Here is a 19404-nt window from a genome sequence, read left to right on the forward strand (position 1 = left end):
TACTGAGTTTTCCTGTTTTCTGAAAAATAGACCATCTGTTCACTGTAATAACACTACAGTAACTATACAATCGACTGACATTAGCAAGGATTCTTAATGTGCCTGAACTGCACCACACATCTCTGGGCTTAGCTGGTGCTAGCTGAACTAATCTGCTCTCACTGACACAATTCCTCATATCGGCACTGATCTGCGGGTAAGTATTGCATTCATCAAGGCAAGTTTCTCTAAAGCTGGTCAATCCAATGGCTTTGTATCATGAAATTTAAAGTCTTAAATTATTTAAAACAGATGCAGAAAAAGGTATTTGAATCCATATGCTTAACCTGAACCTTTTGTCAGATATTACGAACATCAGAAGTTTCTAGTCCCGTGTCAGTAGTGCACTGTATACTAAGTAACTTCTAACATGTACTGGATTCAGCCCAAAACCCCACCCATCTGCGAGTCTAACAATAAATCCCATTCTTTGCTCTCATTCTGAGTGCATACGCATTCTGCATGCAGCTTCTGCAAAGTGCTTCTGGATTAGGAGAAACTGTTTTGGGTGATGCATTGAACCTTACCTGTCATCAGCATTGCGGAGAGATGGGAGTCGGAAACTTGTGTTCCTGTCCAATTTCGACTGACTCTTTGTCCTCTTGATGGACCCTTTCAGGCGCTTACTGAAGAAGCCCTAAAATGAGAAGTTGCAGAAGTGAAACAGGGAAGCTGATTCCAGTAATAAATCAATCAGTGCACTGTCACTGAGTCCAGACTCGGCAGTGATTCCTGCTGACAACAAGCTGCATTGGGATTCCTTTGAGCAGAAAGGCAGGGCTAGATTGCCAGTGACAGTTCCAGTATGTGATAGCTTCAAATTGCAATAATTAGCACTACTCATATTACAGGTGCACTTCAATGAATTCCAACTATTACACAAGAAGATTCCCCCCCATCATTCAACAGAGTAGTCTTAGCTGTCAGTATTTGTTCCTACTTCCCCTTTATATGATACATTTTTAATTCTTGGTCAGATTAAAAGTACAAAATGCCTTTTATTATGAGCTGCTATTGCACCCACAGTTACACCCAGGTTTTCCTTTTTAATTTAGATATAGCACATTAAGATTTACAATAATTTGTATTTTTAATACAAAATTGAACTATCCAGAGTTGAAAATTTCAAAAGAGTTCATGTACTAGTGACTTCAGATACTAGTACTGGTATGGCTTTGAAGCAAAGCTCAACTCAAAAATCTACTTATGATCTAAAAATACTAAATCTTCAAATAATCTATGTTCTGAAATACAACTGTTCACCAAAAAAATCACAGACTAAAGCCATATTAGTTGGAGAGAGCCTCTGGGGATCATCCAGCCAGGCTCCTGCTTAATGTAGGTGCACTGCCAACACTAGGTCAGCCTAACTCTGACTTTGCCTAGCTAAGTCTCAAAAACCTCTTGTGATGAAGACTTTACCACCTCTCTAGGTAACTCAGTCCAGTGCTGCATTAGCCTTTGAGTGAGAAGAATTTTCCTTGTGTTCAATAAAAACCTCCCAAACAACAATCTGCAGCTGCTGCCCGACTATAGCATCTGCCACTGCAGGGAAAAGTTTGGCTCCATTATCTTTGTAAGTCCCCTCTCCATTGCAGTAGGCTGTCTTATATCACTCCTTAGAATTTTCTTTCCCAGATAAGTCCTCAGTTTCTAATAGTTCTCCTTACTGATGCCATCAGGACCCACTGTTGTGTTACAAGTAGTGAAACATGAGTACATCTGACCACTGAAATACAAAGACAGGTACGTCTCTATAGGTGTGGGGAATCACGGAAATATTTCAAAACCTGCACATTTGATTTTCTTCTGTAGACCTTTAAATTTCTCAGAGTATAATATGCATTTTAAATAAGCCATACAGTGTCAAAATACTTCCAGGGCTTGCAGACATACATGCACATATATTCTTTGGCATGATCAACACAGAGGTGCTTAATCAATTATGATTAAGCAACATTTTACTGGCCAGATATGTTCTGCTCCTTCACAGATCAGCTGCACAAAGCCACTCTACCCTGTGCACTGCTGTTGGAGAGCTATTAAACCCAACCAAATGAAGCCATGCTTGTATGAATATTATAGAATGGTTACAGGCTGGTAGAATTTGTTCAGAGTATGTTTTGGTGTATACTGAACCAGCAGGTCTAAAGCCTTACTTTAGTAAACGGCTAGTGACAGTGACATCCAGCTGGGGCCAGCCCGCTCTCCCATAGTCCGTGTTTTGCTAAGATAGAAGTTGAATACAGTTAATTTTGAACACATTTATTTGCACGCCAAGCCTCTGCAAGCTGCAACTGGGGCAGGTAACAGACACTGCCCACAGCTGCCTCCTGTAATACAGAAATCAGCAAATTGGAGACAATAGAGAACACCATGGAAAGCAAGAGTTTTATTGGCTTCAGATGACTCGCCCAGGCTGAAGTATGTGACTTACCTCTCACATAAGAATCAGGACATCACAACAAACGACTACTTTATCTATAATCTTTTAGTCTGAAAAAACTCACATCTTTTTTACCTCTTCAGGAAGAAAATGAGGTTTATCTACAATTGGACAGGGTGCTATGTAATTTCCTCTAGACATCCTTTCCCACAAAAGGTTTGACCAGGTGATCTTTTGAGGTTCCTTCCAACCTGAGCTACTACATGATTGTACAGTATTCCAAAGAAAGGCCTATTACCCTCTTCTCATCAGTGGATGCTAAATTGCTGGTAAAGAAGTTGCTTCCAAACAGCAAAGCCTGCATTTGTTCAGGGTCAAGGCATACATTGCAAGCATCTCTAAGCCAAATTTCCAGTCTCACATTTGCCTTTATATTCCTGTACTTTCAGTTCCTTTTGAAACAAAATGTATTCCCTTCCCTTTAAACAAGCACACCCTTCAACCCCTTTACCTTTCTTCATTCTCTTATTCTTGCTCCTTTTACATTCAGTTTGTCCCTCTTCTTCCACACAGTTCACTCCTGCATCCTAACCCTTCTTGAAACCACACAGTTTCCCTCTCTATACACGCTGGTAGGTGGGTTGTCTCACTCCTCACACTTGTTCTCTGTTTCTTTTGATGGCTCTCTGTTTCTTTTGGTCATTCATCAAAAGAAACAGCTGTGTTTTTTTTGTCCAAGTGAGTCCTGCTCAGTTGTCAGGTGTCAAAAAAGACCCACCAAATCCACAGCTCCTCAGGCCTATACCCATGACATTTGTAAATGCAGCGAGATGGCCTGTCTGCTCTCGCCCATTGAGATTTGGATGGTGATATATTACTAAAAGCCTACCCATACCTGATGCTGCTTGTAGGATCTTTCCAACACATGCAGCATATTTCCCAAATACTTCTGTAGGAAAGAACCTGCTCTCACACCAGAGCCTGACACACACTTGCCCACGGGCAGCACAGAGAAACTGGGATGCCAATTCGGACAGTGCTGCAGGAAACAGAGGAAGAGGGAATCTGTTTTCTGCATCTGAAGGTAGAGCTACATTCAAAGCTGCCCATCAGTTTCTGAGGCTCACTAGCCAGCAGGCTTCTCTGTGGTGAAAGCTGCTATATGCTCTTGAAATAGGAAATAAAGTGGAAAGAAAAAGGCCTGATATCTAGCTACTGCAAAAAAACACCCATAAATCTTCATAGTGTGCTGAGGGGAAAGTTACTGTCAATAGGGAAGAAGTGGTTTTAGCTGTGTGTGCCACTCAAACTCTACCCATGTTCCTGCATTTTTCTTGGTCCTGGTATTGAAAAAATGCCTTTGAAAAAACCCCTGTAATCAATAGATGCTCTTGGACATCTCTTGGGGCCATTGCTGGAATTCAAGTAGAGGATGTATAGCACTTTCAAAGGCACTTTCATATATTTCGACCTCTCAGCATAAAAGGTAACAAACCCAACTACAGGGATTCAGATCTGGTGGACTGTGGCTTCATTCCAGTACCTCTCAGGCTACTCCAATTGCAAAAAAGAAATAACACTTTTTTTTTTTCCCCTTAAGGGCAAATGAGACAAAGCTGACCCAGTTCAGCAGGGGTCCAAAAATATTTATATTTAATCATTTCAAATCCCAGTCAGAGAGGAACTGTGAATATTCATTTTTGTGTGCATGCACAATTTTAAATTAGCATTGCTTTAACATTACTGAAACATGTTCTTGGTTTAATTGAACATAATCTATTCCCTAATGAAATAAATCTGCTATCAGGGGCTGAATGAGGCTATCAGGCATTGACTACACACACACACACACACACACACAAAAAGCGAAGAAGGAAAAAAAAAGGAAGAACATACTTAAGGATAAAAATTATTCAGACAGAGCATACTTATTGGTCATCTTGAAAAGACTTGTAAGCATTTGCAGTATTTGCTCTCTGCACCTTGCTAGCAGTTCACGCAGGGCCAGTTCTTACAGATGGACAACCTGGGAGCAGCATGAAAAATTCACATGTGCCAGAACCGAGCAGAGTTTTTCAACTGCCATTTGCCAAAGGACGTGCTTTTAAATACCGAATGCAGATATAAAAAGTGATGTAGTGATGAAAAATAAATTCCTAGGTGAAACAATACCATCTAATGGGAAGTTTTATTTCCTTCTACTTTTATAGAGAAAAAAGCCCTGGCAATGCCAATAACTGTAGCTTTTATCATTAAAAAGACAAAACTACTCTTCTTTTGTTACTGCCTAGCTATTTCTCTTAAATACTTATTTCAACACAAAATACACTGCTCTTTGGTTCTTATATTTAACTGAAATGAAGTGTCTGAGCTTTAAGAATTATAATTTTAAAGACAGTGGGAATATTACTGCTTAAGCAAACATCCTCAGACAAAGAGAAGTAAACTTCTTATCCAAACTGCCAGAAATTATGAGACTATGTTCTTAATAAAAAAAAAAAGTACTAAATATCTGGTAGGATAAATCAGCTAGGATGCAAAAGGATCAGTACTGTGTAAACATGGTATTTTATGAGTAGTCCAGTGAGAGAATAACTGTAGAAGAATGTGCCTTATTCCTTCAAAAGACAGATTTGATGGTCCGCACCTAGTGGGACGAAGTTCAGTACAAATTCCCCTCAGAACCACAGGATTATAGAAACAAGGATGGAAAAGAAAGACGGGAGTGAGAACACACAAGCACACACCGAGTCAGGTACGTGGAACAGGTTCAGAGCAGGTTCATCATCTCAGCCAAAAGCATCAAACACTGGGGTAAGAAATCCCAGTGATACATCATCTAAAAATAATTCAGTCCCACTGAGAAGTCTATTCATCTCGTTTGGAAGTTAAGCAACTCATCTCTCCCACTCTGCCAAAAAGAAATCGCCACAGAAGCGATAAATTCAGCAGGCTTTTCTAACTTCCCTCCATAGCTGCACAGGGAAGGTACAGAAACTCTGAATCCCAAATATTTTAAATTCAGGGATGGTTGTTATTCAGGGCAGTTTTAGCTTTACGAAATGTTCATTCTGTGCCAAAGATCTCAACTGTCTGTCTGTCCTATTCTCAACAAAGCAGCACATGAACTGCCCAATAAATTCAAAGACAGCCCGAGTATGAATTACTCAACTTTTTGACTATTATTCCCTACAGACGCACCGATTATTCATTCTGGAGAGATGAGCCCATGCATAATAAATAATGATTGTCTTTGTTGTTTTGGAAGCGAAAGGTTAATTCAGCCATGAACTAATAAAACCATATATAACTATAGCACAAATTATCCATCGATAAAATGCAATGGTAATAAAGGAAGTTTCAAAGCACAAGAACTAGTGTAATACGGGTGACAAACGTTCCTCTTACACACACTGCTGTGGTGTTACCTCCATTAGGTATTTCTGGGGATGAACACATTACCTCTTGGAGGCTTGCAATGCAACTTGAACATCTATAACTCTTGCTGGGGAGCTCTAATGCATTATTAACAACAGCAGGTGGGTAACTTCATTTACAGAGTGATAAGACTTGTTCTCTCTCAGGAAGGTTTGGATGGGTGCAAAGATAACACTCAAGTGACCATGGACAACAATAGAACTGCCTCTGAACTACTGCATGTTGTCAGTACACAAAGCATTTTATTTTTCAAGTTTCTTAAAAGCAGCTATCAAAGAGAAAACAAAACAAAAAACCATATCCATGTGACAATGCTCTCCTGTGCCAGTAACACTGTAAAGCAATGGGAAGCGAAGCAGGGGGAGATAAAACCAAGCTGTAAAATGGAAAGATACACCTAGCAGGATATTCCAGGAATTAGGAGCAAACATGGTTTCTATCCCCCGTAGGACAACAACAAAATGCCAATATTAGGGAGAAGTTTGTCTACCAACCCAGCAACATTCATTATTAAAATATTAGCAGTGACTACCTTTGAAAAGGCTCTCACCACTCACATGGTATAAAAGCAGCTGAAAGCAACTATACGTACACCTTGGTGATAATATAAAGAAGAAGACAGTGACCGACAACAGTCAAATTTCACCATCAGCTCATCTCAAAAGCCTGGCACTGTGTGTCACTGAAGAGGCGGTTTGTGTACAGGCAGAAAACAATAAAAATCCATGTTTGAATGTACAAGCAAAGGATAAAGCACAATAAAAGTAAAGTAGTATTATGTAAATCTGCCATAGCTGTCACAGTAATGCACCACTCTTTTCTGATCTCATCTCAGCAAGAAAACTAGAATAAAACTAAACTCCAGAAGTATAAACTGATTAAATGCAGAGAAGAGGAGGATTTACAAATGATATTTTTAAAAGATGAACTATTTGTTTTAGAAACAAAAGCAAGAAGAGATTATATGGATGTATAAAACAAATAGAATGGAAATTAACTAAACTCCTCATGCGCCCTGTTACATAAGAAAACCAAGGGACAATTTTACATGAGAGGCAGCACATTTAACTGATTGTCAGGAGACCTTTTCTAAATGCTATATATAAATCAGTCTGTAGAATTCTCTACCACAAGATATTATACAGACAAATTTTTTTCAGCAAGATTAAAAAAGGATTATGTGTTTATATAAGGAAGAATAACATATGTAGCTGCATTAGTCAGGTTTAAAAATAACAGGAGTGAGCAATTATCATGCTTCAGGACACAAGCTGATCAACAGCAAGGATCAGGAAGATATTTTTCCCCTGATGGGACAGCACTGCAGATTTGGCCACATAATAATCTCAACTTTCCAATGAAGATTTGTCTACAGCCACAGGAGGGATACAGAATAGGATGAGCAACTTGAAAAACAGTAATAGGAAAACCAAGGAAAGGGAGAGGATACTACAACAGGGATACACTGATAATGCATTCATTAACAAAATATATCCTGAGATTGCATGTGCTCTGTGTGACGCGCAGACAAAAGTACTTAAGGAATAATGGCTGCTGACAACCCCAAGCTGTGCGGTTCAGTTGATACCCTGGAGGGAAGGAATGCCAATCAGAGGGACTGTCCTGGATTCAGCAGTAGCAGTCATTTTTCTCCTTCTTGGTAGCTGGTGCAATGCTCTGTTTTGACTTTTGGCCTGGGAACAGAGCTGATAACAAGGATGTTTTGGTTTGGCCAAACCAAACATGTGAGCCTCCTGCTCTACCAGGGAGGAGGGGAAGCTGGGAGGAAGCAGAGACAGGACACCTGATCCAAACTGACCAAAGAGGTATTCCATACCCAGCACATCATGCCCAGGATGTAACCCGGAGTTACCCGAGGATGTAACTGAGAGTTACCCAGAAGGGCTAGGGACTGCAGGGTTGGAGGTGGTATCGATCGGTGCTTGGTCAGGCGGGGGGGGCAAGTTATCGGCCAGCTGGTGGTGAGGTGTTGTATTCTCTTCCCTTGTTATTATACCTTAGTTACTAAACTGTTCTTATCTCAACCCATGGGAGTTGCATTCTTTTCGGTTCTCTCTGTCCCTCCGGGAGTGGGGGGGGGGGGGGGGGGGCGCAAGAAGGGGGGGGGGAGTGAGTGAACAAGAGCCCTCTGAGTGGTTTTAAACCACAACAGGGACCTTGACATGTTCAGAGGTGGGCCAGTGCCAACCTTATGAAGTTTAACCATAACAAGTGCAAGGTCCTACAGCTGGGTCAGAGCAATCCCAGGCACAGCTACAGGTTGGGCAGAGAAGAGATTCAGAGCAGCCCTGCGGAGAAGGAGTTGGGGGTGTTGGTCGATGAGAAAATGAACATGAGCCGGCTTCAGTGTGGGCTTGCAGCCCAGAAAGCCAACTGTATCCTGGGCTGCATCAAAAGGAGCATGACCAGCAGGTTGAAGGAGGTGATCCTGCCCCTCTACTCTGCTCTCTTGTGAGCTCACCTGGAGTATTGTGTGAAGTTCTGGTGTCCTTGACATATAAAGGACATGGAACTGTTGGAACAAGTCCAGAGGAGAGCCAGAGGATGATCAGGGGACTGGAGCACCTCCCGTATGAAGATAGGCTGAGAAAGTTGGGGCTGTTCAGCCTGGAGAAGAGAAGGCTGTGTGGAGACCTCATAGCAGCCTTCCGGTATCTGAAAGGGGACTACAAGCATGCTGGGGAGGGACTCTTCATTAGGGACTGTAGTGACAGGACAAGGGGTAACGGGTTAAAACTTATACAGGGGAAGTTTAGATTAGATACAAGGAAGAAGTTCTTTACTGTGAGGGTGGTGAGGCACTGGAATGGGCTCCTCAATGAAGTGGAAAATGCTCCATCCCTGGCAGTGTTCAAGGCCAGGCTGGACAGAGCCTTGGGTGAGATGGTTTAGTGTGAGGTGTCCCTGCCCATGGTAGTGGGGCTAGAACTAGATGATCTCAAGGTCCTTTCCAACCCTAACTATTCTATGATTCTATAATAAAATTTCCAGGTCACTGGGAGTCTTAGTAAAAAAAAATAATGAACAAGAGCTAGCCAATAGCTGGGGAGAGCTACATCAGCTTTTCAGATCCCAATTCAGCAAGGTGTTTAGCATGGACACAACTGGGAGCAGAGCCACGGTATGGAAGCTGTCCAAAGCAGGCACTAATATAACGAAAGGGCATCCTAAAAGCCCCTATTCAGGAATTAAAAGAATAAATGTCATAAGCCTGTCTAGAGAACAACAATGCAATGGTGATAAACAATAAATATTTTATGAAACCATTCACCTGAGTCTATCAGGGTGTTTAATTAAATTACAGTTATCAGCTGCAGCCAGTGAAGTACATGGAGAAGTGATGGCCTCCAGCTACCTCACTACAATTCAAGTAGCTGCATTTTTGTCTCTCTTGCATCAGGAAGAAAGCAATAACTTTTGTGACCCTGGCTCTCTAGTCCCGTGGCAGGCAGCCAGTAAGCAGCCCAACATTTAAGAACACCTTTTGATAATACAACATACATACTAATTAGAAAAATTAATGGAAGCGAGCTTTGTCAAAACTAGTAACACAAACTTGAGAACTGGCTGCAAGAATATCTAAAAAGAGTAATTATGACAAGTGATAAGGTATCAAGGTAGAACAAAGGGTCCAATGGGATGTTCTGGGAATAGTGGCATGACTGCTTCTTTTTAACATCTTTGTTAATGATCTGGAAGAAAAGTTAAACAGCACATTAATTACACTAAGCTACATTAAATTAGAAGGTGAAGAGAGGGCCAGGGAGGACAGAGAATAACACAAAGGGTTGTGAGCAATTAGAAACTTGATAACACACATTCCTGTGAACTTTAGGTACCAGAACTTGGAGAGTCAGTTGAAGGGAATTAAAAACAGAAGAGCATGAAAAGTGATAAAAGGGCCAGAAGGACTGATTTGCAGAGAATGCATTAATTATACTCCGCATACCTTGACTAAGCCAGGATTTGGAGGTGAAAAATAGCACAAGTCGGTACACATTTAAATACTGTTAAACCAAGGATGACAGGAATGTCACCAGTGTTTAAAGCTATATATATTCCTAGCTTCCCTATATTAATTTCAGGGGAATTAGATAAAGTTAGGTTTACACCGAACATAAGAAAAATGTTCCTGCTGTTGAGGTCCACCAGACAGTGTCACAGACTGGATATACGCATCATCTGACTCGATGGTAGAGTTTGATGTAATGAACAAATCTGCTTTGGCAGAAAGACTGTGAACTTTATATAGCCTGTGAACAATATTGCCCCAGAATAAAGATAGGGATGAAAATTTAGGGAGCATCCTAGTGACAGCCAATCACCAATTTATGCCTTCTGATACAAAATCTGTGCAATAACAGCCAGCATACCTAAGCCATCACATCACAGGCAAATGATAAAATGTTAACCTTACATTAACAGATCTGAGCACAGGCAGTTTTTCACGAAGGGTGCCACGATGCCTCACACTAATGTAAATCAACACTTCTGTCTCTGCGTTGGTGCTGATGCAGAATTAAGAGTATGTACTTGTATGCCGTCAGCTCACATGGCTAGAAAGGTCAGACTTGTCCTAACCTGGTAGCACGATGGTAGCAGAGCAGTGCTCTGGAGAAGTAACAATCTTGCTGACTGCCTAAAAGATGAGGCTGGGCAGCCACGAGATCTCATCAAGCTTTGACCTTCACTTAGGCTGACTGCATTGTCTTGTGTTCCATTTAGCAGTACTCTTAAAGAGCAAAGAGGCAGACAGTATTTCTATAGATCTGATTATACCCTTGACTAGAAGCAAACCAAGGAAGGCAATCTGTATGTATCAGTCTTCCCATCATACACACACAGGGTTCCTATAAAATTTATTTTATTTACTTCAAAGATTGTGTTCTGGCTTTGCTATCTCATTTGCACTTGCTTCTTTGCCTCTTTCTCATATTTTTTTTTTTCTAATAGCCAGCAGACATGCATGAATCATGTATTATTTGTAATAACAACTCACTAACAACCCTACCCCAAAGAAGCAAAATTTGGAGTGCGCAACCCAAGTATGAAGAGTGATTTAGCAATTCCTCTCTATCCTTCCACTGCAAGAGATTTTAAGGTCTTGATAATCACATATTTACATTGGTCCCTCAATTCCAGTGGCAGAGCAATGAGAAAATATGGTAGGTTGCCACAGTACTATCAGGGCTCAACAGTGCAACAGTAGGGAACGGGATGCACTGAGACTGAGACACTCTGCCAGGACATGGTGTGTGTGTGGGAAGGGAAAAGCTGGTTTCTCGCCCACCTATGCGTCACAGTGCCTACTTCTAGCCAGTTCCGTCTGCCTTCCTATTTGTTCAGTCAAATAATATTCATTATTAAAAATTACTTTTCCTATATGTACATAAACAGCACAGATCTATCTGTATGTGAGACGACACACTTACATACTTCCTCATCTCAATTTTCCTACCTTTCACGCCCTTCTATTCTTGCTCAATATTCTTCCCAGATACACTTGGAAATTGTCAAACGGCAATTAACAAACTGAACCTAGTTGTTTCAAGTGCAGGCAAGAATTTTGGGGGAAATGGGGAACAAAAAAAGAAAGGACAAGCACCAAGAGCCCTAATCTCTGTATGTATGCCTTGCGCTGTGCAGTGTCTGCATTAGCAAAATCCGCTTTATACTCTTTGGTGGGACATAACCGGAACAAACATTTTGCACATGCTGGTCCATGTAGTGGTTAGTCTTGAGAAAGAGTATGTTTGCAACTACTGAAATTTGACTTTTCACACAACAGTAAATTTGAACATACGACTTTTCCTTCAGTGTGCATGCGGGAGGTAGGAAGGCAAATTTCCTGCACTTTACACATCAGCCCCTTAAAATAAATCCTTCACTGACCACTGCCACTGAAAAGACTACTTAAAAAATGTCTCGTCAAGGAAATGTTTGCTTAAGGCCATTATGCTGTTATGAATCAAAATTCCAGATGCTAAACAAATGCCAATTAGCAGTATTAAAAAAACAGATGCCTTGTTCTGAGGAAGTACCACTGCCTGGTGTTTGAAAGGAAAAAGAAACCAACTGCACAGAGCATGCTGGAAGCCACTGTCCTATTGAGAAGATAGCTTTTAAATAGCTTTTCTGAGAGGCAAACTTAAAAAGCTGTAAAAGCAACTTATTATGAAAGTCTCAGCATAATTTTCCATCGGTATGGAAAAAGGTTAAGCTGTCCCTTGCCTTAAGCTGCTTTCTGTTAAAAAAATCCAAGCAGTGAGTAGAAGGTATGGCACAGAGTCAGGGCCAAAGAAAGAATAACTGAGACAGCACTACACAACAGCTGCCCATAGCCCTCCAACCTATACAGTAGGTGTTAATGTTTGGGAAAAAAAAACCCTCGAGTTCTTTTATTATTTCTCTCCTTTAGATGTAGAATAATTTAAAGATGACCTCTCACACACACAAATTCAAAGTCATTATAGGCACCCCTTACATTCTTCACTTGAAGCCTTTCTCAGACCACTGATCTGAGACTTTCATGAGGTGCTCAAGTCATCTTACCTATTTCTGAGAGCTGGAAAATTCTTAATAAAAATCAAAGGAAGAAACATGATTCCTCCCCATCTTATCATCCACCTATTAGATGTGTGCCAATCCACAAAGTTAAGAGCGTATTTTATTTCTATAGTTTTGGCTTGAGCTCATCTGTATTCTTAAGCAATCGGACTTCTAATTGCAGCTTACTCTCTTAAACAGATCAAAAGCTGGCATGTTTTAAAACAGGGTGACATCAGCCCCCACCTGCATTTCAACCTGCTAAGAAGGAACAGCATATAAATGGGTTATTCACAGCAAAACCTATAATGCCAGAAGCTTGTCCCTATGAGAAAGACAGCAGGGTGCATTATGCTCCTGGGTATACAGGTGGCCAGGCAGACAAAGAAGCATAATACCAGCTACACGTGGCACAGATAGCTTCTAGTTTTGGTTTTGGTTTTTTTCCTCCTGGTTTATGCCCAAGAAAGGCATACTGCTTCCTGAGCCTATTTGCCAGAATCCTAAAAGCACAATACACTGCCAGGGGAAATGAGAAACATTCTGCAAGATTCTTGTTGTGAAAAGGAGCAGGAGCTAAGAGGTATTAGAGAAAAATTAGAATTAGCATTAAAACATAGCTTAAAAGATAGTATCAATGTTCTAAAAACTACAAAAATGAGGAACAAAATAAAAAAAATAAGGCATATAAAACAAATAATACAGACAGTATTCAAACACTTCTGATACATAGCTTGCAGTCATTAGGCAAAGACTGTGACAGCGCATGTACACATCTAAAGGTAAGGGCAATTACTTATAGATGAGGACAAGAAGACAGAGAATTTCTTATAAATGATCAAGAGAATAGCTAGGACTTGAAGGCTCTTAGATTTCAGAAACCCTCCTGGAACTGTGTGGACTATGGGCTCAACATGAGAATCTCAGAACTTGACATAACAAAAGTATTCCTGCGACGGCTTCACATGCAACCAGACCAAGACCCTTCTTCCCCCCTGCTCTAAGTACCACACAGAAAACAGGTAACTGAAGTGACAGAGAACAGTTCATAGATTCACAGAATAGGTAAGGTGGGAAGGCATCTGTGGAGATCATCCAGTCCAAACACCTCTGCTCAAATCAAGATGATTAGAGCAAGATGTTTAGGAAAGTGTCTAGTCTGATTCTAAATATACCTCCAAGGATGCATACTCCACAACTTCTCCAGGCAACCTGTTCCAGTGCTTGACCACCCTCACAGTGAAAACAGGTTTTTCTTATGGTTAAGTGGAATGTCTTATATTTCAATTTGTGCTCACAGCCTCCGTCCAAATAGCCTGGCTCTGTCGTCTTTATTCCCTTCCATCAGGTATTTATACACATTGCTAAAATTTCCCTCAGAGTTTTCTCTTCTCAAGACTCAGCAACATATTCTGCTTTAACTGCTACTTCAGATATTTTTTGAACTAGAGGAAAATGCGATTCATGGTCTTTCAATAGACATTAGAAGTTCAAGTTACGTTCTGACAAAAAAGCCTTTACAAAAGAAATATTCTTCACAATGAGGTTAGTCAAACATCAGAAGAGGTCATCCAGCAAGGCTGTGCAATCTGCATACGTGGAGATTTTTAACACCTGACTGGAGAATGCCCTGAGCAACCTGATGTAAGTTGGGCCGGCTCTGAAGAGGGGGACACATCAGAGATTTCCAGAGGTTCCTTCCAATCTATATTATTCTATGACTCTAAAAAGGGAATGAGTGTGGAAACCCAGTATAGTCACTGCTTCCTTGGTACCTTTTTCAATTCCAATAAATCATGACAGGTTGCTTTAAACACCATATATCCTGTACACTCTGACCAACCTTAATCCTTTTATAATTCTGATGGCTCTTACGAAATCCTTGGCTGTTTTTAAATTGTATTTTTAAAATGACACAATACAGGATTTAATAAAAAAAACATATTCACACACATTTGTATCCAAAGTGAGGTAGGAAGTGTGCTTAAAAGGGATGAGTGCTATCTAAAGCAAAGCAAGAACACATACACTAAGGTACCGAAATGTCTATAGAAAAATATACAAACAATCCCAATGTTCACTAGATAATTCTCCTGGTTTTCCCCATGTTTTAAAGTAGGCAGATTACTTGCCAAAAATAGAGGTATACAAATATTTTCAATATTCAGATTAGATATTTTGAAACACAAACAAATATTGTTGAAAAATTACTGAGCACTTTACTTCAACATGAAGCATTTGCCCTCAGTCTAATAATAGAAAGGCCTTTGTGCTCTTGAATACACTGAGCAAAGACTGACACAAGGAAGAAAATTCAGACTCTAACTGAAAAAGTGTCATGCAGACTCATGGCCAAACTCACACCAAAAACTGAAGACCTAAAGAGCAATTAACACACCTGCAGAATTTCCATCAGCTTCTGAATAAACTATAAAGCCATTTCAATGTACCTCATCGGCATGAGGGAAAAACAGCATGCTATCACCAAACTAAAGGAACATTTTTCCTAGTCAAAATTGAATATATAATACAATCCCTAGTGACAACTTCAAAAATATTTATATAGGTCACTGCCCACATTAACATTGAAGTTTCACTATTTGCAACTTTAGATCAAGGCAATGAAAATAAGCAAGTCATGGATCTATCAGAAATCTCATTGATAATACATGACATTTGATAGCAATACCTCTTGGTCAACTGGAAATATAACTAAATACTCTTTTTTTACTTTTCTTCCACCCATTCCATCACCCCCCACCCCCCAGAGCTCAGCTGTACACTGATATTTTAATCTCCTCCTCCTATTCAATGAGAAAAATTCTTCCTTTGCAGGAAAGGCACACTTACTGGCACTTTGAAAGGGGAAGTATTCGAAGCATCCATGGAGTTGGTTTTCTCAGAGGTGCTGGTCCCGGAGATGCTCCGTCTGCGAGGAGATCTCTCTGCTGGGACCTCTGAGGAAGAGAAGAAAAAGGTGAATGGGTGTTGGGGGGTGGGGAATAATCAGGTTTTACGTTGTATAGGACAGACGCCTCAGCAAAGTTTCAAGTGCATTACTAAACTGCTAAATTACACTCACCTATTTCTCTATATACTGTTTACTTACTAAATTACAATGGCATTTCCACAGACAAATTCAAAGTTGTGAATCTGACTTGACTGTAGGCAATAGGCGATTAAAATAAAAAATGCTGGTAAAGATAATACCAAAACATATCTAGTGTTCTATTACTGCTTGTGGGATTGTATTCAGAGAACTTTTTCTTTTGCCCCCTTTTTTTTTTTTACATAAGCAGTGCAGTAACTAACATAACTAAAATCAAAACACAAGGAAGCTCAATCTTAGTCACAGCTGAACACAGTTTTACAAAGGTCAAAGTTCGGTCTTATATGATCCCACAACTTACTCAAACCATGCAACCAGCAGAAGTCTCATAACTGCCTGGGTTATATGACATATATATCTCTGCAGATAAAAAAAATAGGTCAACTTCTCATACTGCCAATATGACCTTACTAAGATACGACTTTGGCATCTTAAATCCACGCAGGCTGATCTGATGAGCACAAATATTAATAAAAGACACACATATCTTTTTCTTGTATAAATACTAGAATAGCAGCATAATAAAGTATACACACTTAATCTCTACACACACACACACACACTGTACATATATACATTTTTATATATATAGCTAGATACATGTACATACAGATACCTTTATCACAACTGCTGCCCATCTCCAGCTCAATTGCCAGACTTAAAGGAATCCAGCTCCACAAAACATCCCCCAACACAGGGAGAGAAAAAAATCACTTCCTAGCAGAAAATCCATTGTTATCTTCTGGATCTTAAAGAAAAGGAGTAAACCGTGACTCCAGACAGTGACATTTTGACTCCTGCCGTTTTCCTTTCAAGAGACAGATGCAGCTTAAACTTCCATTTCTGGCTGCCTGGCCCTGGGGATCCGTGCTACTTCCACCTAAGAGAAAGCCGGGTCTCTCTGTTCCCCCTCCCTTCCCACAGCTTGCAGGGAGCAAGCGAGTAAGCGAGCAAGCGAAAAAGAAACACACAGGACTGCAGCTATTCAATCAATCGCTCCGACTGCACATCCTCATTAGTTACTTTCAGGCTATTAACAGACGCCCAACTGCCGGCTTCCCTCCGCTACAGAAAATTTCACTGTATATCCTGACTCAGAGCAGCAAAAAAAGGTTTACAGAGATAGACAGCCAGCTGGTGCCACGAGAGCAGTGTTTTCTTCAAAATAACCAAGGGGAAAAAAAAAGAGAAAAGCCTTCTTCAGGGATAACATTACTTGTGATGTCTCTGCATCCCGGATTTTGATTTCACCAGTTACAATACACATCTCCCATGGATGCTTGAAGAACGACAAAATGGAGCATACTGAGTGAGAGCTAAGAAATCTGGACTCTGCAGTGATAGTGTGTCATACGGTAGAAATGTATCTTTTAAAAACCCAAATGGCTAATATTCAGCCTCTTGATCTGCTTGTAATCACTAATGGGGAAAGAACTGCTAGAACAGGCTCCTGAACTGGGCAATCAAAGTCTAACACACAGTGTAGCTACCCCTAAAAAATGGGCAGGGCACAGCCGCTTGCTGCCGACCACGAGGACGATGCACTAGCCCTACTCTCTCCAACGAAGTAAATCACGGTCTGTCAAAGCTTGCAATTACTGTGATAGAGCAATACCACTTTTGGGGAGATTTCTCCTTCAGATGATGAGCAGCACCAGGCTCTTTTTCTTACAGCTAAGGAGGCATCGCCTGCTCCAGGCATGGAGGGTAAGTCCCTGTCAGGGCACCTTAGAGAACAAAGTGCTTGGAGCAGGGCCAGTGCTAGACCAAGGGTTTTGAGTAACGGTCAGTGCTACTGCCTGAGGAACCTTTGCAGAGGTTGCAAGTTTTATCTAGCTGCACTCTTATACCGCCAGCCTCTTTCCCCTGCCTCAGTGAAAGGAAACTTACTTTCTGCAGCACCTGTAAGTACTGCTCTCCCAAAGAGAGCTCTATTAAGTAGGATTTAAATGATTACTTGTGCTGTTCTCACTGTAAATGCAATGAAAGCAAATGGGAGTAATATATTCACTTGAAACTGGGGACTAAAGCAAGCACCTTTTATTTTACATTGAACAGTAATGTGCAACGTTAATAGGTTTGGCTTTCTCCACTTCTCACACAGGAAATCACATCAAAGCTGCTTCAGTAATTTAACACAGTCTGTTAACTTTGCTGAGTCATAAATGAAAACAGGATCCTGAGTTCCCCACTCTTTTCATCAATAGGTTCTGCAGTAGGAGCAGTTTAGGAAAAAGTTAAGTTTACACCAAATAGAGTTGAAAAGCTACAACAAAGAACATGTTTGGCTCTCCTTGCCTTCGCTCATCCCCCCACATCCACCCAGCAGGTCTCTGCAAATAAGCCACCAACTCATTTTACATCAGTACTGATTTACATCAGCAAAATGAGTTTTCTCCCATTCTCAGACCATCACAGAAGTGTATCAGTTGGGGCAGGAAAAATGAAATATTCAAAAGGTGCCCACAATGAACTAAAACTACCCTTCCCTCTCTTCTCCTTGCAAAAAAAACCAAGAGCAAACAACATGCTCAGTCCCCAGGAAAAAGAAGGCCTAGATATAGCAAAACTGTCAAGATACGTTAACTGGAAATCAAAAGCTAAAGCAACCTGCTATGATGCTTGTAGAACAGTAGTTCTGCTGAGTTGTGTAAAAAGAAAAATCTATGCTGTCACTACTACCAGGCAAAAAAAATAGACAGTTCCCTCCCCTGCTCACAATTAACGCTAGAGGCTACGCCTGCATAATCTTCACCTGCTGTAAAAATCAAGGCACCTCTCATCGGCTTAGTATTAAATTACAACTGCTTTCTGCATTGCTCACTCCCAGGGACCAACACTATAGATAAATCGTATTGTTTCTGTGGATAAACAATCTGAAATCCTTTTCATCCACTCTCAATTTCTGGGAAGAAAAGGGTGGTGGTGGTGGGAAGAGGCAGACAGATCTTCCCATTTTCAACCTTAATCAAATAATCCATCGAATGAGTAGCAAAGATCCCTGTGGGCTACTTTCAATTTATCATCTCATATATTGGTGATATGCAGTAATATTTATGTAAACAAATATTTATACAAATAAATATTTAAACACTGCATAGTAATAGTCAGTTACAAATTAGCCAAGCCAATTGCTCAGCAATGGTAGATGCCTCTGAAGAGGGAACTGCCCAAGGGTATAATGAAGGTAGGTCTCTTTTCACAGCATATTGCGCCACTCTCTACCCTCTGCAACACCAAAACTTGTTTTGTTGGCCAGAAGGAAGGTCTGTGTAAGGCAGGTGCCACCTACTACTCTGAGTAGTGGTGATGACTGCTCTCCTTTGAAGGCAACTGTCTCTGCCACAATGGCATAGCCTGAATGGCCTCCAGTAAGTATGGGGTGCTCAGATTCAATCTAAATTTCCTATTTCTGGCTGCTCTGGCCTTTTGAAAACCAAAATCTTGCTGTTGTGGGAATTTGCATTGTACTGTGAAGATCTTTTTCTCAGGTTGGGGGAAGTAAAGATAAACAAAACTCTCAGCTTTACAGGGCAGTGCTTGCTACTCTTTCTCCATCTTTTTGAATTAGAAATGGATTGGAGAAGGGCAAGAAAAACAATCGGGAACAAGGAAACAGCCTCAGGGGTTAGAGAGGACAGAATTCAGTTACTGAACTGGCAAATAAGGTCATGGAAACAAAGATTACAGGGGTGCCCATGATTTTGCAAAGGGCAATGCAATGAAACTACTGCACAGTCTCAGTGGGACTCATGTCAAGACTGCGGCACCTTCCAGACCAGGCTGTGCTCTCCCAGGACAAGCAAGAACATCTGCAGACGAGTTCCTGCTTAAGTCCAGGACGTGACTATAAAGCCTACTATAA

The 19404-nt window shown here is 40.8% G+C and overlaps 1 protein-coding gene across 14 annotated transcripts in view; it reads right to left on the minus strand.

Annotated features, from left to right (window-relative positions):
• Window positions 1-19404, minus strand: part of RASAL2 (RAS protein activator like 2) — a 185506-nt gene that overhangs the window by 40194 nt on the left and 125908 nt on the right. For 13 of the 14 annotated variants that reach the window (XM_061452032.1, XM_061452030.1, XM_061452029.1 and 10 more), the window contains 2 exons: window positions 15281-15387; window positions 567-676 (listed from right to left, as the gene is read on the minus strand). In XM_061452032.1, coding sequence (XP_061308016.1) covers window positions 567-676; window positions 15281-15387 — 217 coding nt within the window. Of the gene's footprint in view, window positions 1-566; window positions 677-15280; window positions 15388-16155; window positions 16703-19404 lie in introns of those variants that run through there. The other variant, XM_061452037.1, reaches the window with a different exon arrangement.

This window comes from Pezoporus flaviventris, unplaced genomic scaffold (genome assembly GCF_033815535.1).
Source record: "Pezoporus flaviventris isolate CSIRO_AGI_PZ_B2104156 unplaced genomic scaffold, CSIRO_AGI_Pfla_v1 ptg000013l, whole genome shotgun sequence".
NCBI classification, from domain to species: Eukaryota; Metazoa; Chordata; class Aves; order Psittaciformes; family Psittacidae; genus Pezoporus; species Pezoporus flaviventris.